This window comes from Mastomys coucha, unplaced genomic scaffold (assembly GCF_008632895.1).
Source record: "Mastomys coucha isolate ucsf_1 unplaced genomic scaffold, UCSF_Mcou_1 pScaffold9, whole genome shotgun sequence".
In the NCBI taxonomy this organism is placed as follows: Eukaryota; Metazoa; Chordata; class Mammalia; order Rodentia; family Muridae; genus Mastomys; species Mastomys coucha.
The window spans coordinates 72,756-95,176 of NW_022196915.1; the positions used below are offsets into that span (position 1 = coordinate 72,756).

A 22,421-nucleotide genomic window follows, 5' to 3' on the forward strand; every position below is an offset into this window, starting at 1 on the left:
TGCGTGTGTTTGTGTGTGCGTGTGTGTGCGCATGTGTGTGTGCGTGTGCGTGTGCGTGTGTGTGTGTTTGTGTGTGTGTGTGCATGTGCGTGCACGTGTGCGTGTGTGTGCGTGCGTGTGCGTGTGTGCGTGTGTTTGACAAGGTCTCATATAGATAAAGCTAGCCTCAAATTTGCTGTGTAGTTATTGGCTCTGCCTCCTAAACGCCATCAAGCTAACCTCTGTTGCTGGTTTTTAATATTTTTTTAGAAATTACAATTACATAATTTTTCTTTTCTTTTCCTCCCTCCAAACCCTTCAATATATACTTCCTTGCTCTCTTTCAAATTCATAGCCCCTCTTTTCATTAAATGTTTTGCATACGTGTGTGTGGCTGTGGGTGTGTGTATACATGTGTGTTTATATTATATATAACCTGCTTAGTATGTGCAATGATTCTTGTATGTATGTATATATTTTCAGGGCTGACCATTTGGTATTAGATAATCAATTGGTGTGCTCGTCCAAGAGAAGACTCTATCTCCTGCTCTTGATGCTCCTTAGTTCTCTATAGTTCTTTGCATGGGACCAAGGCCTCAGAAACTTGTGCACTACCTGCCATCCAGGCTAGCGTGTCCTAATTCATCTCATACTTTACTAAGCCAGTATAATGTTTAACGTATCCCTACAGATGAGAGTAGTCCTCCGCCCTCATCAAGCAAACTTCTGTTTGCAAGAGACAAAGACCATTACAGAAAACCATAACCCATCAAAATGAAAAGTTGTGAACTCCATTGCTAACTGATATAACCACAACAAAGCTCCTACATCTAATAGTCATTGATAATTGTAGAAGAGGGGGTGAAAAGATTGTAAGAACCCAGGGATCAGCGAGTTTGCTGTGAGACTGTGTACCAGGAACATTGCTATGTACTATAGAAAGACTCCCCAGCATTTCAGGTTAGAGTGGTTTTGGGATCTCTAGTAAAAAATCGTTGAGTTTTTACCCCTAGTATTTTGTCTCTCGAAAGCACACTTAGGAAAAATCACGTACAGTTAAGACTACCAAACTTTAATTCATTTTAATTTTTTATTTCAAAAACTTAAAAAGAAAAAGAAAAGCCACATACTTGGATTTTGACTTGGAGACCTCCTTGGCCATTCCCTGAGACTTGGTTTTAATGTTTCCATATCTCCAGAGTAGAAAACACACCCAGGAAACCAATCCAACAAAGAAAACAGCTGTCAGAGTGAAGACGAAAGGAACATACCAGTCGCTGCTTTTGTACGTGTTGATAGCTGTGTACACAATGGTTAGGCCCTTTCTCTGCTGGAAAAGTATTTCAGCACAAACAGAGCATTAGTCCCTGTTTTCAAAGAACATCTGTTTACACAGTGAAGCATTAGTACAGAGCCACCATCTTTACACAGATAATAGGATATAAACTATTATATAAGTACTGAGGCAACAATTAGAAACATGATGACATAAAAGAGCCACCAAATTAAAAGTGTAGAGAATAGAATTGCACAGAGTAGCTACTCTGTGCTCCAAAGCAAGTCATATCTCTTTTTTCACCTCAATCTTTTCACCTATAAAATTAAGAGATTGAGCTAGATGATACACCAAGTCTTTTTAGACTTGTGTGTCCCTGATCACATTCTTGGAAATTAAATACTCAAGGAAAAAGATTTTTTTAATGCTGTATCTTAAAGGCCAGAGAACAATACAATACACCCTAAAGTCAATCAAATAGGAACATTCATTTAGGGTGGCTGATAAGCCACTATGTAATTCAGGAGAGGGTTCCCATATCTGCTTTATAAATTATAAGATACTAAATGGTGTGCTAGTGTTATAGAGTTGGATTGAAGATTATATAAAATGATGGCCATAAGACGTGGTGCAATGTCTGGCACATCATGGATCCCCATTGCTATGATCGCAAAGTCTTTCAAAGCATCCATTTGCGATTTTTTTCATGGCTGCAATCCACTGAATAGTGCTCCCTTCTATTGAGCAAGACCTTCAGATTATTTAACCAGCCATTTAGGGGTCATCCACATATGCGCGTGTAACTTCCACCATTCCTGTGCACACAATATATACTCATAGAGCCCTATGGTTGTTTGAGGTCATATGAAAGTCTAAAGGCATATATATGGAAGAGAGCAGTGGCCTGATCCTTTAGTTAGCATTTCTGGATGATATCTGACTTTGCAGTAAAATATTTACAACATAAAGACTCAAATCAAATTCTGTAACTCTTTACTTCAGAACTAGTTGGAGGAAGTGGTGTGCTGGTTCTCATCACATAAATATCTATGACAGCAGTTCCTGTCTTGGGTTTGACAGCTTTGCCGTATTGCAGGTTGTCATCGATTACATGTACCACAAGATGATATTGCTGCTGCAGTTCAGCTCCAGATTCAAAGTTGAAAGGATTCTTCACAATTAATTTTGGAGTATTTGAACCCCGAGTTGGGTCTAATTGGAAATGAAGATTTTCATTTCCTTTAAAATGAATAATGGGAAAGTTAAAATTACTTTGTAATATATCAAATGGTCTCAAGATACCTTATAATTATGTTAAAGTCCAGAATGTGTATATAAATTAAAATTTGTGTAACACCATAAATTTCCATATCTATAAATAGCTTATAATAAAGTTGAAATAAAGTAAGAAATACTTATAAGGGGAAAATGTTTTTAAAGTAGGCATGTTAGGGTAAGCCTGAAATCTCAGCAGTAGGGAGGGAGAAGCAAGAGGATCAAGGTCATCCTTGGCTACATAGAGAGTTCAAGACCAACCTGGGCTACAAAAGATACTGTCTCAAAAAATGAAAAAAAAATTGTTTTTAAAGGCTAACATTATGATTCTAACCCCACATGTAACCAGCAAATCTTAATGCTGCTAGCTGATTATTCTGCCTGTTTTTCCCTCTTCATTTATTTGATTGATTCCTATTCCTTTATTTGATTTCATAATTCAACTTAGTCTAGACTAATATCTAATGAGCTAGTCAGTCCACAGTACTAATAATGTCCTTAAGAAGTAAAGTTCTTGTAGACAGACCCAGAGCCTTGTAGATGGACATTATTGTAAACAAGATGAACATTTCTCCTTTCTTTGTGGAGCTTATCATTTAGCAATAGGTATAAGCATCAAACTAGTCTTTATAGTTTATTAATAATGTGTTTGCTTATGTCTACACTCTCCCTTTTTCAGATGAGCAGCAGCAGTCTGAGCCCTGTGAAAAGGTCTTAGTGTCATGATCAAGAAAAATTCAAGGACCCTGTTTTCTTGTCTAGACTTTCTCTTGGTTTATGATTTTGTGTGTTGATGGTACTCAGAGTTAAATGAGTAGCTGGTGCCATTAATATGTTCTACATCTACCTTAGATAGCTCTATGTTAGTCTCAGATAAAGAAAGATCTCCTGTAAAAGACAAGTTTGTGACTATAACATTTATGTGAATCTGTATAGATCCAGCAATAATAGAGTCAAAATCATGTAGCCTTGTGAACTTGAAACAATATCATCAGATGGGAAGATGTCATCTAATTTCAGCTCGCTCCATGGATGACAAACATACATCCCTGTGTTAAAATCTATAGCATTTTCTCAAGATCTGAGTCTCTTTGAAGTCACAGGAGTAATGGAATTGTATGTGCAAACATAAAAGGGTGTTGTGAGGAAACAAAGTACTAGTTATGAGATAGTGTAACTCTTATAAACAGTCATTTCTAGGGTTACATATCATGCCTGACATTGTATAGCTAATGTCAACTTGAAATGTGTTTGTGATTAAAAGAAATAAGTAAAGTATGTACCAGAAGCCATTTCAAAGCGCATTTCAAAATCTTGTGAATCTCTGTCATGGCAGTTTAGTTTGAGGCCATTGACGTTTGTCCCAGCAATAACATTGTCAGAAATGATTGCTGTATAGAGATAGGGTGTGCAGACAGGTGCTTCATCATTCTCATCTTCAATGTCAACAGTGACCTGTCAGTGATGAAGGGGAAAGAAACATCACATCCACACCATGAGACTATTTATACACAAAATCAGAATTGAGCATCTGGATGGGAAGATAATCCAGAATTATTAAGTAAAAAGCCTAAAACTTTCTGAGCTTTCAGACATATACTTGGAGATATAGATTCTAGCTGTCAGTCACTAGTCAGTGGTTTATTATTGTTGGGTCAGCTGTGACACTCTATGTCCCCTTTAGGAAGAATTTTTGGGCTCATTAGATGAACTCTATGGAAAGTGCAGTCATGTAAATTGTAGCAAAAGTAACACTGAAGAATGCTGTCTCTGAAGATAAGGTGCCCTGGACTCTCTGAATTGCCCACATTCAGTAGCAAACACACCTAGAAGGAGCTTCTTCTAACTTAACTAAGGACTCTTCTGTACCATTTCCCCAAGCACAATGTATGCCTGACATTAATTAGGGGTATTATCAACATTTTTGTAATTAAATATCATAAGTCAGGAAGCTGTGATTTACATAGGAAAAGATCAAAATATCAAGGGTTTGAAAAACGTCATTGATCAAATGCCAGTCAGCTTAGAAAGATTGTCTGTCCACCTCTCCAATGACTAATAATTTTCCCAAAAATATTAGCAGAAGAATCATTTGTGTGTCTACATCTGCAAGAATTATCTTTTTCTAAATGTTTTATAGAATAATTCAATAACATAGTTAAGTTTTGGAAGAAATTGTGATTTTCTTAATGTTACTTCTCTGTAGACTGAATACAACTAGATATAATATTTAGTATGTGATATTTTTAAAATTATATTTAATTAATTTGTTTATTTTTGTTTGTTTTTTAAGATAGGGTTTTTCTACATAGCCTTGGCTGTCATGGAACTCACTCTGTAGACCAGGCTGTCTTGTTCATAGAGATCCACCTGACTCTTCCTCACAAATTCTAGAGTTAAAGGTATATGCCACTACCACCTGGCTACCTCATTTTGTGTGCATATGTTTATGTGTGTACATGCACACATACACAAGGCAGTATGTGTGATGTCAGAGGTCAATTGTCAGGAGTTGTCTTTCGCCAGGCAGTGGAGATGTACGCCTTTAATCTCAGCACTTGGGAGGCAGAGGCAGGCAGATTTCTGAGTTCACAGTAAGCCTGGTCTACAGAGTGAGTTCCAGGACCGCCAGGACTACATGGAGAAACCCTGTCTCAAAAAAAAAAAAAAAAAGAGTTGGCTTTCTTCTTTCACCCTGGGTCCAGAGGATCAAACCAGACTGCCAGACTTCATGTCAAGTGGCTTAACCTGCTGAGTCATCTCACAAGTCTGAGACATGTTTTTATTTTTATTTAATCTTAATTTAATTACTTTTAGTTTTTTGAGAATTTATATATGTGTACTATCTTTTTATAATTTCCTCCCTTCCCTTTACCACTCTAACTCTTCCCATGCTTCATTCTCTCTCAAGGTTATGACCTCTTCTATTAATGGGATTCTCTGCTGCCAGTTTTCCTGGTTTCCTACTTTTCTCATAGTATATCCTACACCCCATGTCTGTGATGCTGTCTGTAGAATTAATTTCTTCTTCCTTCTTCGACCCACAGCAGCCATCTACGTTATTAGGTTGATAATGTGAGCCCTGAAGGATAAGCATTAGTCTTGATGTATTGAAGAGACAGAAAGAAAATTGAGTGGATGAATTGGAATAAGAACAAAGCTAGGGATAAAAAGGTAGTTCAGAACATTCAAGCACTGTGGATCCTGAGAATGATGCTAGAGCCTAATCCGGAGTAGTGAGGAGTTGATTTTTTTCAGGAGTCATTCTGGAACATTTCAGGTCCACAAGCAAAGATGTGGTTCTAGAAAGCAGTCTGCTTAATCAAACCAAGTACAGGCAATGGGGCACAGCCAGGATGTTAACAAGAGATGGGTGAGAAATAGAAAATAAATTGCCTATCAGAGACTAAAGGAAGGACAATTCAGAGTCTGCTCCACCTGGGAATCCTTCCCATATTCAATCATCAAATCAAGACACTATTGTGGATGCCAGTAAATGCTGGATGACAGGAGCCTGATATAGCTATCTCCTGAGAGGCTCTGACAGTACCCAACTAATATAGAAGTAGAGGCTCACAGCCATCCATTGGACTGAGTACAGGGTCCCCAATGAAGGAGCTAGTGAAAGGACCCAAGAAGCTGAGGAGTTTGCAGCCCCTTAGGATGAACAACAATATGAACTAACTAGTACCCTCAGATCTCCCAGGGACTAAAACTCCAACCAAAGAGTACATACACATGGTGGAGCTAATGGCTCCAGCAGCATATGTATAGCAGAGCATGGTCAAGTTGTTCATCAGTGGGAGGAGAGGCCCTTGGCCCTGTGAATGTTCTATGCCCCAGTGTAGAGGAATGCCAGGGCCAATAAGCAGGAGGGGGTGGGGTGGTGAGCAGGGGAAGCAGGGAGGAGGGAAGGAACAAGAGTTTGTTCTTGGTGTTTTCTGTTTTTTTGTTTTGTTTTGTTTTTTTTTAGGGGAAACTAGGAAAGAAGATATTATAAATAAAGAAAACATCTAAAAAAAAAAAAAGAGAGAGAGAGAGAAAGAAAAGAAATCGCCTGAAGGATTGAAGAGATTTAGGGCACATGACAGGAAATGTGTACCCAGACCTCAACCTGTCTCTTTAAGCCGAGTAGCTTCAATAGGCTAAATAGTGTCTAAGCCTCCTCCTTCTGAGCTGCTCTCTCTTAAGTCACTTCCCTTCATCTCTTTTCATAAGAGTCGTTCATATTCTGTCAAATCTTTCTCTGGTTCATCACTTTGCCATTAAATTAGACATCATTTTCAAACATGGGTTCTTCCTTCTATAAACTAATTTTATCTTCATTGTTTGAGATTAAAGGTGTGTGCTAAGGGAGTGTCTGTATTCCAGCCAGAGATATTAAAGGTTCTATGGCTGAGCCACACCAGAAATAGAAACAGGCTTCTCCGGTAAACAACATAGTCTTGGGGTTCAGTGTATAATGAAACATAATACAACAACACTATTTGGAGAAATTGTAAGTGTCTGTAAGAAAACTGGCCAAAGTCCCTTACATTAAAAATCACTCTCATGAGTATAATCCTAAACCTGCCAAACTTCATCATTCTAGCCTCTCAGCTCTGTGAAAGTCATTCTAATCATTGATGCAGATAAGCCTTATAACCTCACAGTGACACTAACTCAAAAAACACAAAAGACAAACCCCAGTAACCACACATAAAAGAAGGAAGTACACTGATAATCAGCTGGCAGTCTAACAACTCAAGAAGTCCTGATTCCAGAAGAATACTGTGCAACAACAAACTTAAAGTTTCATTAGTAACATATGTGCCATAATAAACACAACATCATATTATACCTAAACCACACAAAGACCAAAAAAGAAAGAGAATTTCAGACCAACCTCCCTTATGAAAACTGATGCAAATATACTCAATAAAATACTTGCCAATCAAATCCAAGAACACATCAAAATGATCATTCACCATGATCAAGTAGGTTTCACCCCAGGGATGCACGGATGGTTCAATATACAGAAATCCATCAACGTAATCCACTATATAAACAAACTCAAAGAAAAACCACGTGATCATTTAATTAAATGCTGAAAAAGCATTTGAAAAATTCAGTATCCCTGCATGATAAAAGTCTTGTAAAGATCAGGAATTCAAGGCCCATACCTAAACATAGTAAAAGCAATATACAGCAAATCAATAGCCAACATCAAACTAAATGAAAAGAAATTTGAAGCAATCCAACTGAAATCAAGACTAGACAAGGTTGCCCACTCTCTCCCTATTGAATATAGTACTTGAAGTTCTAACTAGAGAAATTAGACAAGAAAAGAAGGTCAAACGGATACAAACTGGAAAGGAAGAAGTCAAAATATCACTATTTGCAGATGATGATTGCATACTTAATACCCCAAAAATTCCACCAGAGAACCCTAAAAATGATAAACAACTTCAGCAAAGTGTCTGGATATAAAATTTACTCAAACAAATCAGTAGCCTTCCTCTACTCAAAGGATAAACAGGCTGAGAAAGAAATTAGGGAAATGGTACCTTTCACAATAGTCACAAATAATAATATTATGTACCTTGGTGTGACTCTAACCAAGCAAGTAAAAGACTTATATGACAAGAACTTCAAGTCTCTGAAGAAAGAAATCAAAGAAGATCTCATAAGATGAAAAGACATCCCATGCTCATGGATTGGCAGGAATAATATAGTAAAAATGGCCATCTTGCTAAAAGCAATCTACAGATTCAATGCAATCCTCATCAGAGTTCCAAATCAATTCTTCACAGAGTTAAAAAGAGCAATTTATAAATTCATCTAGAATAATAAAAAAAAACAGGATAGCAAAAACTATTCTCAACAATAAAAGAACTTCTTGGGGAAATCACAATCCCTGATCTCAAGCTAGATTTCAGAACAATAGTGATAAAAACTGCATGGTATTGATGCATAGACAGTCAGGAAGATCAAGGGAATAGTATTGAAGACCCAGTTCTATCGCCAGTAGTGCATGGTGACACATGCCTGGGACACCAGCACTCATAAGGTGGAGGCAGGATAAGCAGGTTGCAAGGTCATCCTTAGCTACACAGTGAACTTGAGGCCAGCCTAGACTACATGAGACCATGTTTCAAAATAATGGTGACGATGATAATGATAAATATAGTAATATAAAAATTTAAAGGTAATAAATAAACAAATAAACACAACATCATATATTCTTGATATCTTTCAACAGTCAGTCCTTTGGCTTTGGTATATTAAAAAAAAATATATGTAGAGGCATCCACTAAATTCAGGCTGCCTTCTACTTCAAGGTAATGCTTGGTCTGTGACTATTATATTAACCCTAGGTACATTTCCTAAACTCTGTACCTCAGCCTCCTCCTTTGTATGGTGAAGGTGAACATAATACTACCCACTTCACATGTTAAAATAAGTATCAACTACCTAACATCTTCAAAAATATTCATGTTATCCTTTTGAGAACTCATATATGCCAGAGAGAAAGTAGCCAGTTCTTCCTTCTCCATTCTGAAATGGGTATTTCTGGTGTCTTTGGAGACTTAGTTGTGTCATGTGATGTTTTTCTGGGAACTGTCTTATGAGAGGATGTTTTGCTGAGAACAGACACATGGTGTTTTTCTGGAAAAAAGCCTGGAAAGGGGGCATGTGATGTTTTGCTAAAGCAGACGCTTCAGAGGATATGTGATGTTTAGAAAGAATATAAGTATATCCCAACAGATAGTGGACAGTACTGTGCCATTGGTTCACCTTGCCACCATTTGCTGGTCTTCTCTGGGCTTTGCTGATTCTGGTCTGCACCGACAACTTTGTGGCATTGATTTGCCTTTCTACACTGACTTTGTAGAGAAAAAATGCACTAAAGAACGTCTGGTGGTGTTCCCTTGGCTTCTTGACACTTCTGCAGACTGGGGACCCAGAACTGTTGATGGAGCCTCACAGTTTCTTCTGGATTGAATTGCTGTTATTGATTCATAAATGGTGTTTCCAAGTGGATCAAGCAACAACTTCTGATTTGTGTGAACTGAACTGCTGATATTCGGACAACAAAGATTGGAATTGTCACAAAGAACTATTTCTAAACAGATCCACATCCTCCTTTGTCTTATTAACCTCTCCTTTCCACTACCATTGGTGAGTAGTGGGCTAAAAGGAGGTTAAAGCATTTTAGATACTTTATTACAATAGGTTTTAAAAAATTTAAAACTACACCATTCAGATTTCTAAAGCTAAGTTGATATAAATGTTATGGAACATTTGAGAAGTAGCAGAAATTCACAAGCTTTCTCTATTACCTGCTACTATTGTGATAAATGTAATAAATTAGAACTTAATACATTGGTCAGTCACATGGACACAAAACCTGTGTCTCTACTCACTGTGGCCACTGCAGTGCGTGGATAATGTCTGTCACAATCCACAGCTTCAACTGTGAGGTTATATTGCCTCACTGACTCATAGTCTGGCTGAGTGGTGAGTTCGATTACTCCAGAGAAGGGGTGAATCCAAAACTTTTGTACAGCCTGAATGTCTCCCTTGATTATCTTGTATGACAGACAGTCTGGTGGGTGGTCCTCATCAATGGCAGTCACTTTTCCAACTTTGTAGAAAGCTGACAATATTTTACAGTTTATTTTTCTCATGTACATAAAGACGTACCATGACTGTAATTTTTCAAATGATAACCTGTATTTTTTCAAGTGATGAGAATGTAAATACTTTTAGGTAATAATGAGTGTTTGATAACTAAAACTCCACATTATAGCAGGTAGATTTACCGAGAATCCCTAGCTACTATAGATCACTGGTTTCAATCAAATGAAACAATTTTAAAACAACTCTATAATACTAATAATTAGCTTCATCTTAGCATTATGCTAAGTGGCATATAATGTTCAAAAGCCAGACTCATATTTATAAAGGGTACTACAATAGATACATGATCATGGAGAAGACATAACCAGTTAAACTAATCTCTGCCTTACAGACCTGGAAAATGATGGGATCATTTCCACATTTAACACCTGGTCAAGTACCGTAGGAAGCATGTTCTTCTGAAGGTGTAAAATTAAACTTTCAATAAACTCTAAATGTTATCTTGAGCATCTTTAGCTGAATTTTAAGTAGAGTAATTATGAGACTCTGAATACTGCCAAACCTCATCAAAGCATACAGGAAATGAAGTACATTTTCCCTGTTGACCTACAACTCAGTTCATTCAGTTTCCATGTTTCTTCTAAGTTACTACTGATAAAGGAGTTCTTTTCCTACACCTACTTCCTTCCATAGATTTCTGTCAGCTTATCACAGATCATCTGTTTTTACTTTAAATACTATAGATCTCCACAATTATAATTTTCATGTAATCTACTAGATACATTTGAATTCTCTATGCTAATTAATTCAGTATGGGGGAAACACCTTTTCTATTAATGTAGTGTTTTGTTTTGTTCTGTTCTGCTCTGTTTTAAGCTGGCCTGGAATTCACTGTGAAAACCAGGCTAGCCTCAAACTCAGAGATCCACCTGCCTCTGCTTCTCAAGTGCTTGAACTACAGGCAAGTTCTATCCTGCCCAGTTCCTTAATGTAGTATTTAAATATTCTGAAGATCTATAGATTCAATGTTTGATATACTTATAGGAGCTTGTGGAAAAGAACTATAGCTCAAGTCCTGTACTTTTGAGTTCTCATCTGCAAAATCAATATAATAACTACATCATAGAACTGAGATGAGGCTTCTGCGCATGTCGAACATACCATGTGCAATACCACAGTATACATGTAAGTTGTCACATATCAGGATTCTTTTGAAATATTTATATCTTTATTCATTTTATGTCTATTCATATCTTTATGTGTCTGTGTGTGAGTATCACCTACACATGTGTTTAGGTGATCACAGAAGAGGTGCTAGATCACCTAGAGCTAGAGTTACAGGCAGTTGTGAGCCAACAACCAAGGATTATGAGAATAGAATTTGGGCCCTCTGCAGAAGCGGTATGTGCTCTTAGCTGCTAAGCCATCTTTCCAGCCCAGTAGCTGAATTCTTGATGTCAAACACTTTTCTTCCCACTGCCAATGAGTTATTCTGCTGATGTCTCCTGAGTGCTGGCAATTTTCAGTGTGCTGGAATTTTTATTTTTTATTTTTTTGGAAAAGCAACAAAATCACCCCTTAGGTTTTCTTATTAGGACTTGCAAGCTGAATGGAATTAAAGCATTGGGATTTTTTATTGGTTTGTTTTGTTTCACAGGCTTGGATTATTTTCTTCCTTTTATTTCTTATAACATAATTTCCCTGCCATTGAAGGAGTGGAGTTTTAAAAGAACAATGACCCATTTATTTTGAAGTACTTTAAAACAAATAAAAAACCTTACCCCTAAATATACCAAGGTATACCTCATCTGTTAAGTAAATTACTGGTATTAACATACCAAAACAGCATGGCTACTTACTTTGGATGTTTCCATTTTAGGAAGTAAACTTATTTATTAAGAAATGAGCAAAATTTACTACTCCAAATATTGTATACTATAAAAATTGTTCTTATGAATTTATAAGAAAAAAAAACATCAAAGGCATATAGATATGTGAGTTGCTGAGATCAATAACTTCTAGTAGCAGAGACCCGTTTGAGGCCCGTTTCCTTTGACATCTGTACTAACGATCCTCTCTGCTACAATGTGCTTATAAAGCAGTTTGACTTGATCTCAGGTCACAGTCACTCCTGTCACTTGAAGTATTCAGGTTAAGCCTGGAGGACTCACTATCCAGAGATTCTGAGGAAGGGATATGTTTCCATGTTAGATGACAGAATTGCAGCTATTACCATTGCTGTGTTTCCAAATAAAATGAGGTTAACCACTATGTCCTAACATATATCTTAGAACAGAGATAGAACCTTAGCCTTCATCTTGATTTTAGACCTAAAACCTTGACTCTAGTTGGGCATGAGATTTGGATTATATGGATAATAACCACACTATTCCTACTTCTTGACACTCAGTCATATTTTTGAGGCAAAGGATAAGAAATGAAGTAAAATCAATAGTGTGCATTTGACCACAACAAAACCAAACCTTAAAACTGACATCAAATCTCAAAGTAGCCTTTGGGAGATCATCAGGATGAAATTCCAGAGCATGGCCAGTGAAGAGAAACTCCTCTGAAGGTCTTATGTCCATCCATACTCTTATACCTGCTTAAGTTCTATAAATACTTATGTTCCTTTTCCATTGTTTCCTTAGAAGACATCTAGTATGTGTTTACTTGTGCATGTTAATGTTAAATAACTTAGAATATTTTTACCTTCTGATGTTTCTGGAACTGAAAATACATAGTGCGAGGCTTGAAATTTGGGGCTGAAATCATTGTCAGGAGCAATCTCCACAAGGATTGTCACAGTCACTGTAAAATTGAACAGCAAATTAATACCTTTTTGTTGACTTACTCTACAAACTACTGATACATATCCCCAGTATCAGAATTAGCAAAGGATTATGAAACTATGGTATTTCCACAGACTCGTGTAGTAAAACACTTGGTTCCCAGGTGATGGTGCCATTAGGGAAGGGTCTAGGATTCTTAGAGGATTTTCCTTGGACAAAGGGGAAGTGGGGGTTGAGGTTTTATAACATAGCTCTCCTTCCTGTTTAGCTGCTGCTATGTGGTTGAGGATGCAATGTAATTGGCTTCATTCAACACTTACTACTACCCTGACTATCCCTTAGTGTTCTATATCTTTTCAAACCATGAGCCAATCTTCCCTCATGTTACTTCTTATCAGATATCTGTGACAGCAACAAGGAATTCAGTATCCAGATGAATTCTGTGGCTAGGCAAAACAGTTTAGCAAAAATGTCTAAGGTATTATGTTTTATATTTTATTTTATTAATACATATATGTAATATAATTATGCATAATGTTGTAACATATTTTCTACAAGAGAGTTTATCACAAATTTCTTTGGAACAATTCTTCCATTGGTTAGCTGAGGTGACTTTCAAATCAATCTGTGATGTCCTACACTATACTTTTAAAGCTTGTCTCAGAAATCTTATGTTTAATGTTCAGAATTAACATAAATTCTGTGGCCTTAAGCCATCATTTACTTCTAGGAAGCTCAGTTTTCTCATCGATCAATCAAGTCACTCTCCATCTCCTACAGAATAGTATAAATACAAAGTCAAAGAAGATTATGATCAAAAAAATTTTCAAAGAATAACAGGTTAGCACAAAAGAAGTTATCACTGGCCAGTAGGTAAAGGTGCGTGATTCCAAGCCAGATGACTTAAATTCAACCCTCAAGACTCACATGGTAGAAGGAGAGAATGTACACCAGCAAGTTGTCTTCTAACCTCAACATGCACACTATGGCATGTCATATCCCTCTGCGCACATACTTACAATCAAATCATTAAGTGTAGTAAAAATAAATTAATGATTTGTTACAGTTTTTGCACATTGCCGGTAAAAGAAGGAACTCTGTATTTTGGGTAACAAGCTAAGGTAGCATATTAGAGAGTTTTTGAAAAGAAATATTTTGATATTAAAACATAAAAAGAAGCACCTTGAATGCAGGAAAATATTTTAAAGTAAAATTAGAATATCGTATGCAAGACATTAACTGAAACATTGGTATTGCTCCCACAGTTTCACAGGAAAGAGACTGAGATGAACAGAACTAAGTTCATGATCTAATATTACAAAAGTGAAGATTCTAATATTACAAAGAAGTAGATGCCAGAACAAGCTATCCTGGCCATTAACATCTCTGAGATATGAATGTGCCAAATACAAAGTCCTTGATTAAATAAAAATTAAGAGGTTTTTATGGGAAGACTTCTTTGGGTTCCTGCTATGCTAGTGTTTATTTTGAATCTCCAGGCAAGAGTTCTTCCCAGACGTGGTTGGCCATGAAGTTCCCCTTTAGCAGATTACCTGTTCAAAAGATTATCTGCATTCATGTTCAAAAGAATTCTGGTATATTGCCTCTCCTAAAACTCTGTGTGACACGTGACAAATAGTAAAATTCAGTCTGAGATCTGTAAGACTTTTATTTCAGAGACTTGATGGCATGCTTTAAGTTCTAGCATATGCTACTATGTTTACTTTCAAGGATAGCCTCTATAGCTTTCATCACAATTTCAACAGTAAACATGATCCCTAAAATGTTTAAAGCATGCTGTTCTACAAAACAAATAATTTACTTTAGACCCATATATTTCTTTCAATAAATCAAATAAATCAAAAAATATAAATGTATATGTTACAATAGCATGTGCTATTTACAGCTATGATTTTTTTTTATTGCATCCATAAAGACTTCAAATTGTGTAAATAAGCAGACCTATAGAACAGAAGGGGTGGAACATGCAATGTTGTAAGCACAATTTATGAGTAATTACTGTGAATATGTTGACAAGTAAAGACCAGAGAAGGTATCTTACTGAAAAAGATGTTTCATCTCTGCCCTGTTCAAGAAAGGTTCAAAGCTAGTAAAATGGGCAAGTTATTTAGCTGCAAGAAAAAAATCCATCCTAAAAGGTCACTTTGGCCTATGTGACAGACTTCTTCATGATATTCTACCAGTAGCTTCAAAGAAAATTCAAGAATACTTCTAGTCAAGATGTCATGCTTTGATTCATGTCCCCAAAATAGCATTTTCTCCTAGTAGCTGGGTAAGTCTACAAAGCACTCTTTTAATTTAGCCACTGTGTTAGCTACCTTCCTGATCACTGGAATAAAGGTACTCAAAAGAAGCAAATTAATGGAGAAAGGATTTTGACTCTTGGTTAAAGCTGGGACTGTGTGGCCGGAGAAAATAACTGATATTTGCTCATGTCTCCGCAGATTAGGAAACAGAAAGACAGCAAGAAGTAGGGTCAATATATAACTCCCATGACACACTGCTAGTGACTCCAGTGACAACCACTTTCCAGAAGTTCCACAACCTTCCAAAACCATGTCACCATCTGGGGATAAAGTGTTTAAACACAATCCTGTGGGGAGCATTTTATATTCGATCCTAGCAACTCAACTAAAAATTTTACATCATTGAGTCAAGACAGATTGAAAGCTTCCTTGGTGTATTGATTACAATTCAGACTTAAGTACTATTTGGCTGCAAACACGCGTCTTCTACAATTCCACCCTTCTGCATCCATGAAAAACAATATACTCTTTCTTATTTGGTTCAGAATGCAGCTCAATCCAGTGATCAAGGCAACCACCAGCAATGATTCAGAGTTCCCACAAAAGAACAAAACCCAACTGTGTCCTTATTCCAGGTTGTTCATTACCAGACAGTACCTTTCTATTCTTAAACTTAAAGTTCCTCTCATGACTTTTGACTTATCAGTAATAGAGAGATGCTTGCAACCTGAAAATTCTGAGGATATCCACAGAAAATTCTCTATAGCCCATACCCCTCCAAAAAAAGTCTAAAAATGCTGATGTGTAATTGCTGAACAAGTACCAACCCCTTAGGAAACTTGATGTATACTTTCATTTTACCAAAAATAAGAATCAAGCAAATCACTTAGTACGCTAACTCCTAATCATTCTGCCCTGGATCCTTAGCACCTGATTCAAACATGTCAAAAGAATAGTAGTTCACAGCAAGCAAAATTGCAACTATCAAATCTCTAAGTGCCAAGAATTTTATAATCATGCAGTTTTGGCAAACTGAATCTCACTGCATCAAAGGCTTATTTATCATAGGCTGGCACAAAATGGTGGGAAAGTCATGACATGACATTATGTAAGAGAGCAGTAGCCATGCCCTGCACATTCCTTGGGTTCAGGAACTGTAGAAATTATGAAGTAGCTCATTGCTTGCTTTAATAACAGCATTACATCTTCCAATATCATTCAAATAAAATATATTTAAAGTAACAATTGCCTATATGCGTGGCCTTCAGAGTCCCTGATATCAAGCTCTTTCCAAGTCAGATGTACTTGGTATTATTTAGCATAAAGAATCAAATATGTATATATGATCAATTGATAGGTATAAAGAAAATATATTATATATTATATACAATATATTGTATATATTTACATATACACACAAGAATCATAACAAGAACCCACACCCTCTTGCATTTTTTAATGCCAAGATCTCTAGCCATACCATGATATAAGAATTATCAAAGGCGGGCAGTGGTGGCGCACACCTTTAATCCCAGCACTTGGGAAGCAGAGGCAGGCGGATTTCTGAGTTCGAGGCCAGTCTGGTCTACAGAGTGAGTTCCAGGACAGCCAGGGCTATACAGAGAAACCCTGTCTCGAAAAACCCAAAAAAAAAAAAAAAAAAAAAAAAAAAAAAAAAAAAAAAAGAATTATATATTAAGATGCTGCTAAGTCTTCACAATAATGCAAACTTCCGCCATCAATCCATCTCAGTCCTCCAATGTGATGAATGCTTATAGCACACTGACCAGCCTTGAATAGTCTATAATGATTACCTGTATGAGATGGGTGTAGGTCATCAAATACTGAAATCATCATTTCATACATGTGTCCTGCTGCAACCACCTCTGGGTTTTCATAATCCAGCTCTTTGGTAACCTTATAGAACAACATTAGTTCAGAAAAATGAGTTTTTTAATCTGTTTTGTGTGTGTGTGTGTCTGTGTGTGTGTGTGTGTGTGTGTATGAGAGAGAGAGAGAGAGAGAGAGAGAGGGAGAGAGACTATGATTTGTGTATGGCAGTCAGAGGAGAACTTGCAGGAGCCCTTTCTTTCCACATTGCAAATACCTGGGATGGAACTTAAATAGCCAAGCAGGTACCTTTAGCCAATGAGCCACCTCACTGGCCCAGAACCAAAACTTCTAATGTACATGCTTTAAAATGTCAGTCTGAAAACACTGAGTATTTTGGCCATTTTTATTTCCTAGGATGACATTTCAGAATGTGTGAGTCCGGCAGCAGCTAAGATATATAAATGAGCATTTTGGTGGAACAAGAGGACACTCAGTCCCTTCTGGAACAGCTTAGTTTTGGAGGGAGCATTCCAGCATAGAAGACTGTACAGATCAGAACCTACATAGCATGATAATTGTGCTGCCATAGGCAAAACATTAAAATATTTTGAATGATCAGTGTGTGGAAAGGCATGATTGCAAAATGAGTATTGACCTAGTATGTACCTGGTTCTGTGCCCAAATGTCCAAACTTCACAGTTATGAAAGAACTTACCTTGTAGCTATAGACTTTGTCAAAAAAAAAAAAAAAAAGTGGGTCAGGATAAGAGAAAGAAAGGGTCATCTGTGGGTTTCTCGGTCATATTTTCTGGCTAACAGCAGGAATGGGATGAGGGTAGTTGGTGACACTGAGGCATGGGGTAAGGAACTATGGAAGCTATCACAAATTGATACTCTGAAATGAATGCCCTGGAAAATCAGACTTAGGAAAAGGAATTTCTTCAAAATCATGAGTAGAGAAAGAAAAGAACCTGCAGTCTTCATACTCAGCCAGTAGAAAGTATGACTCTCTCTTCACTGACTTCCCGTGCCAGGAGAGCGAGCCATTGTCACACATGTTGTTGTACAGACTGAACTCTTGGGAATTCAGTGTGTGTTCTTAGCTTCTGATTTCCCCAACTAAGTGAATTCACTAGAAAGTGAATTGTTTTATGATAATTATAAAAGGAAAAACTAATGGCAGAGACAAAAAAGTACTTACCCAACTGCTTTCTGATAAGATAGCAGAGGAGACCAGAATTCTCCTCTACCTGTTCTCCTCCTTTGGAACGTATTGGCACAGATCCAATTGGCCATGACATGTCTCCATTTCCTTGGGAAAGACCCTGGAAAAACAGCCACTGGGACTCACCTGAATGAAATTTTTGGCATCTGGCACTTGCTCAAATAGCTGTCCAGAACCTACAGGGCCAGAACTTGGAGCATAATGAATTGTATCAGGAGGTTTGTCAAGGTCATGGCATGAGAGCTTAGCAACAACTGTGTCTTTTGCAATCTCTTCCTTGCCTGTGTACCTGTTTAATTGTTCAAGGAGAAAAATCAGTGTATATAAGCATTCTCTTAAAATGCAATGCATTCTCCTTAAACATCACTCTTGATAAGGTCTACGTATGTTCCTTGAAAATCCTAGAGCAGACAGGCCCTCCTGAGAGCATCATTTAAGAAACTATTTCCTAGGAGTGCAATCTGGTATAGCTACTGGATAAATAAGTATGGAAGCTGCTCAAAAAATTGAAAATAGAATAACTATGTGACTCAGCTATCTCTGAGCAAAGATCTCTATATCCTACCACAGAGATACTTGCATATCCAGATTTATTGCTGCTCTCATCACAATAGCTAGGAAATGAAAGCAGCCTTGATGAACATCCATTAATGAATAAGTAATAAAATGTGGTGAATATACCTGGTGGAATTTTATTCAGTTGTAAATAAAAATAAATTTATGTAAATTTCAGGAAAATAAATTGATTTGGAAATTATTATATTAAGTGAGGTAGCCCAGTCTCAGAAAGACAAATGTTCTCTCTCATGTGAATCTCCTAGCTTCTTATATTGGGGAGTGATGTAGGTATAGGCCATGAATAAAGAGGGAGGTTAGGAGCAACAGAAGGTCTTAAGGAAGGAGAGAGATAATAGGAAAAATAGAAAAGATGAGTTCTCAGGCAGATGCCCAGGGTGTGGGGGAGGAGGAGGAGGAGCAGAATAACCAGATAGAAGACTTGCACACCTCTTCTCCACATCTCAAAAGCCAACAGTTCTGAAACTTGGAGTTCTTCATCACTTACTTAGCATCAAATCCTATCCCTGCATGAAACATTTTGCATCAAAACTTTAGCCACACTGTCAGGTCATTTCCTCCCATTGTCAGTGATTTAAATTTGGAGGTTAAAGTTATTCCATGTATGAAGCAGAACCAGGTTACATTTTTTAAAATCAAGAGCAACATCTGCATATTTGTGCTGTGTGTGCAGGTACATTAGAGTGCACATGTACATGTGTGCACACATAGGTAAAGGCTAGAACACTCTATAGTTCTGCTCCTTAGGGACTGTCCACTATTTTGTTTGGTTGTTGTTTTGTTTTGTTTTGTTTTGAGATAGAGTTTCTGCACTGGTCTTGAACTTTCTAAGTAGGTCTTGAACTTTCTAAGGAAGCTTGTCTGCCTGGCCAGTGAGTGGGTCCCAGTGACCTGCTTCTCTCCCCTACTCCATCCTCAAGGGCTAAGTATCCAAAAGCTTGTTACCACACCTGGCTTTTTTATGTGTGCCATGGGTACTGAACTCAGGTTCCTTGTTCTTACAGGGAAAATATTTTACTGAGAGAACAACAAAATCTTTAACTAGAAATCTATTCAGTGGTAAGGGTTTCTGGTGATAATTGCAGATGCATGATAAGGGATATCATGTGTTAGCAGCTTCTCAGCACTATGCTGAAACAGTCCTCAAAAATGAGTTCATTAATTATTTACAACCATTTTTCAAACAGATCTATTGGTATGCGATTTTACAAGGCAAAACAGAAGGGCTTCTGTTAATCATGACAGAAGTAGAACCATTAAAACCCCAGATCTCACTTTCAGATCTTGGAAACTCAACTTTCAGTCACAAAAGGACCACCAAGCCATTTGTGAGGAACATTTCTGAGTAACCAAGATTAAACTTGATCAACCATTGTCATAGTGAGTTGATAAATACAACAGTCCTTTCTTCTCTCTGCCCAACCTGAGTTCTTGCTTATGCCTATTGTCTCCTTACCTAATCAGATATTGATCACAGAAAGGAGAGTTGTCATTAATGCCATGAATGTAGGTAGCCACTGGAATCACTGCACACCTCTGATCACCATCACATGCCTTAATAGAGAAGGACAGAGCACTTGCAAAACCAGTTTTCTCTACATCTAGATGGTTAGTCGTAACCACGGTCCCCTTCTCTGTAACAAAACAACACATCCTGCTCAGTGGGACCAGATTGTCATTTTTAAAATTATTTTATTACATGTATAGGTATGGAAAAGAGAAAGTAAAAATTATGCCCTATTCTCTAGAATTAGGGAGCTGATTCAAAGTGCATGCACAGTGTTAAGTTACTTATCACTGAAATGTACTATTAATCATATTATGTTAATAGGTAAGAAAAAATTATTTTTGCTTAGAAGAACAGAGAAGACTCTCTAGAAGAGATCCTTATAATAGAATGTGAAGATTACATAACAGAAGAAAATATCAGTAAATGGGAGATGATTCCCTGCAGAGAGAACCACAGATAAAAGTGCTGCTAGGACCAGCCCAGTGGCTCTGGTTCCTTCCAGTCTCTCTGGGCTGGTGTCCTGAGCAGACCTTGGGCACAAGCTCTGCAGCCAGTCCCTCAACACTCAGAGAAAGCTCCACTCCCAGGCTCTCTGACATGCCCAGGATCAGAGGTGAGGAGACCCAACATCTGTCCCAACATCAAGAGTAACTGGAACCAATGGGACTAGGCACACATGAACTCTGCCAGCCCAGTGGCTCTAGCTCTTTCTGGACCAGGCACACAGGAACTCTGCCAGCCCAGTGGCTATGGTTCTTTTCAGTCTCCCTAGGCTGGTATCCTGAACAGACCTTGGGTGCAAGCTCTGCAGCTAGTCCCTCAACACCCAGAGAAAGCTCTACTCCTAGGTGCTCTGACACGCCCAGGATCAGCAGTGAGGAGGACCCAACATCTGTCCCAACACCAGGAGTAACTTGGACCAGCCGGACCAGGCACACAGGAACTTTACCAGCCCAGTGGCTCTGGCTCCTTCCCTAACAGGCACACAGGAACTCTGCCAGCCTAGTGGCTCTGGTTCCTTCCGGTCTCTCTGGGCTGGTGTCCTGAGAAGACCTTGGGCACAAGTTCCACAGCCAGTCCCACAACACCCAGAGGAAGCTCCACTCCCAGGTTCTCTAACAAGCCCAGGATTGCAAATCCCAGAATCACAAGATCCCAGAGACAGCTTGATTCTGAGGAGTTCTGACACAACCAAGATCACAGGAAGGACAGGCTCCAGTCAGATTTATCAAGGGCAGGTAGCACTAGAGATAACCAGATGGCAGGGGTTGGGGGGAAGCATAAGAAAATAAACAACACAAACCAAGGTCACTTGGCATCAACAGAACCCAATTCTCCCACCATAGCAAGTCCTGGACACACCATTACACCAGAAAAGCAAAATTCAGATATAAAATCACTTCTCATGGTGATGATACAGGACTTTAAGAAAGACATAAATAGCACCCTCAAAGAAATACAAGAGAACACAGGTAAACAGCTAGAAGCTGTTGTACACCTTACCCATCCAGCTGGACATAAGGAGGCAACAGCGAGCCCTTCTCCATGCAGGTTTTATTCAGGAACCTTCATATTTACTTCTTCTCTAGCTAGCTTCTTTTATATTCTTCTATATCTTCTTCTTACATCTTATTTATTACTACTTACATCTTATTAGTTACATCTTATTAGTTACATACTTATTCCTAACTCTACATCTTACATCTGTCCTTACATCTTACTTCTATTCTTACATCTTCTCTCCTATCCCATTACCAGCCCCAATTCTACATACTTACTCCTAAATCTTTCCTAACCCATCACCAGCCCTAATTCTACATACTCACTCCTAATTCTCTCCTAACCGATCACCAGCCCTAATTCTACATACTTACTATCTCTACATACTTACTCAATACTCTCCTCTACTCAGCCCCCAGCCCTTGTGGGTTAAATACTTTCCCTGGTCCCAATCAGCATCAGCTACGTAGCAAAGCACAATAGGCTGCAGGAAAACATGCCAGCTTGCATCACAAACTAGAGGCACACAGCTTATCCAAATAAGGGCTTGTTTATCTCAATGCGC

At 37.9% G+C, this 22,421-nt stretch overlaps 1 protein-coding gene across 1 annotated transcript in view; it reads right to left on the reverse strand.

Moving 5' to 3' along the window:
• The window catches only part of LOC116084918 (cadherin-related family member 3-like), a 78,628-nt gene that overhangs the window by 3,219 nt on the left and 52,988 nt on the right, over positions 1-22,421 (reverse strand). The window contains exons 8-15 of the mRNA XM_031362212.1: positions 20,303-20,480; positions 18,397-18,559; positions 17,027-17,129; positions 12,866-12,964; positions 9,937-10,169; positions 3,814-3,985; positions 2,253-2,494; positions 1,110-1,309 (exon numbers count right to left, since the gene is read on the reverse strand). Of these exons, the coding sequence (XP_031218072.1) occupies positions 1,110-1,309; positions 2,253-2,494; positions 3,814-3,985; positions 9,937-10,169; positions 12,866-12,964; positions 17,027-17,129; positions 18,397-18,559; positions 20,303-20,480 (1,390 nt within the window). The remainder of the gene's footprint in view (positions 1-1,109; positions 1,310-2,252; positions 2,495-3,813; positions 3,986-9,936; positions 10,170-12,865; positions 12,965-17,026; positions 17,130-18,396; positions 18,560-20,302; positions 20,481-22,421) is intronic.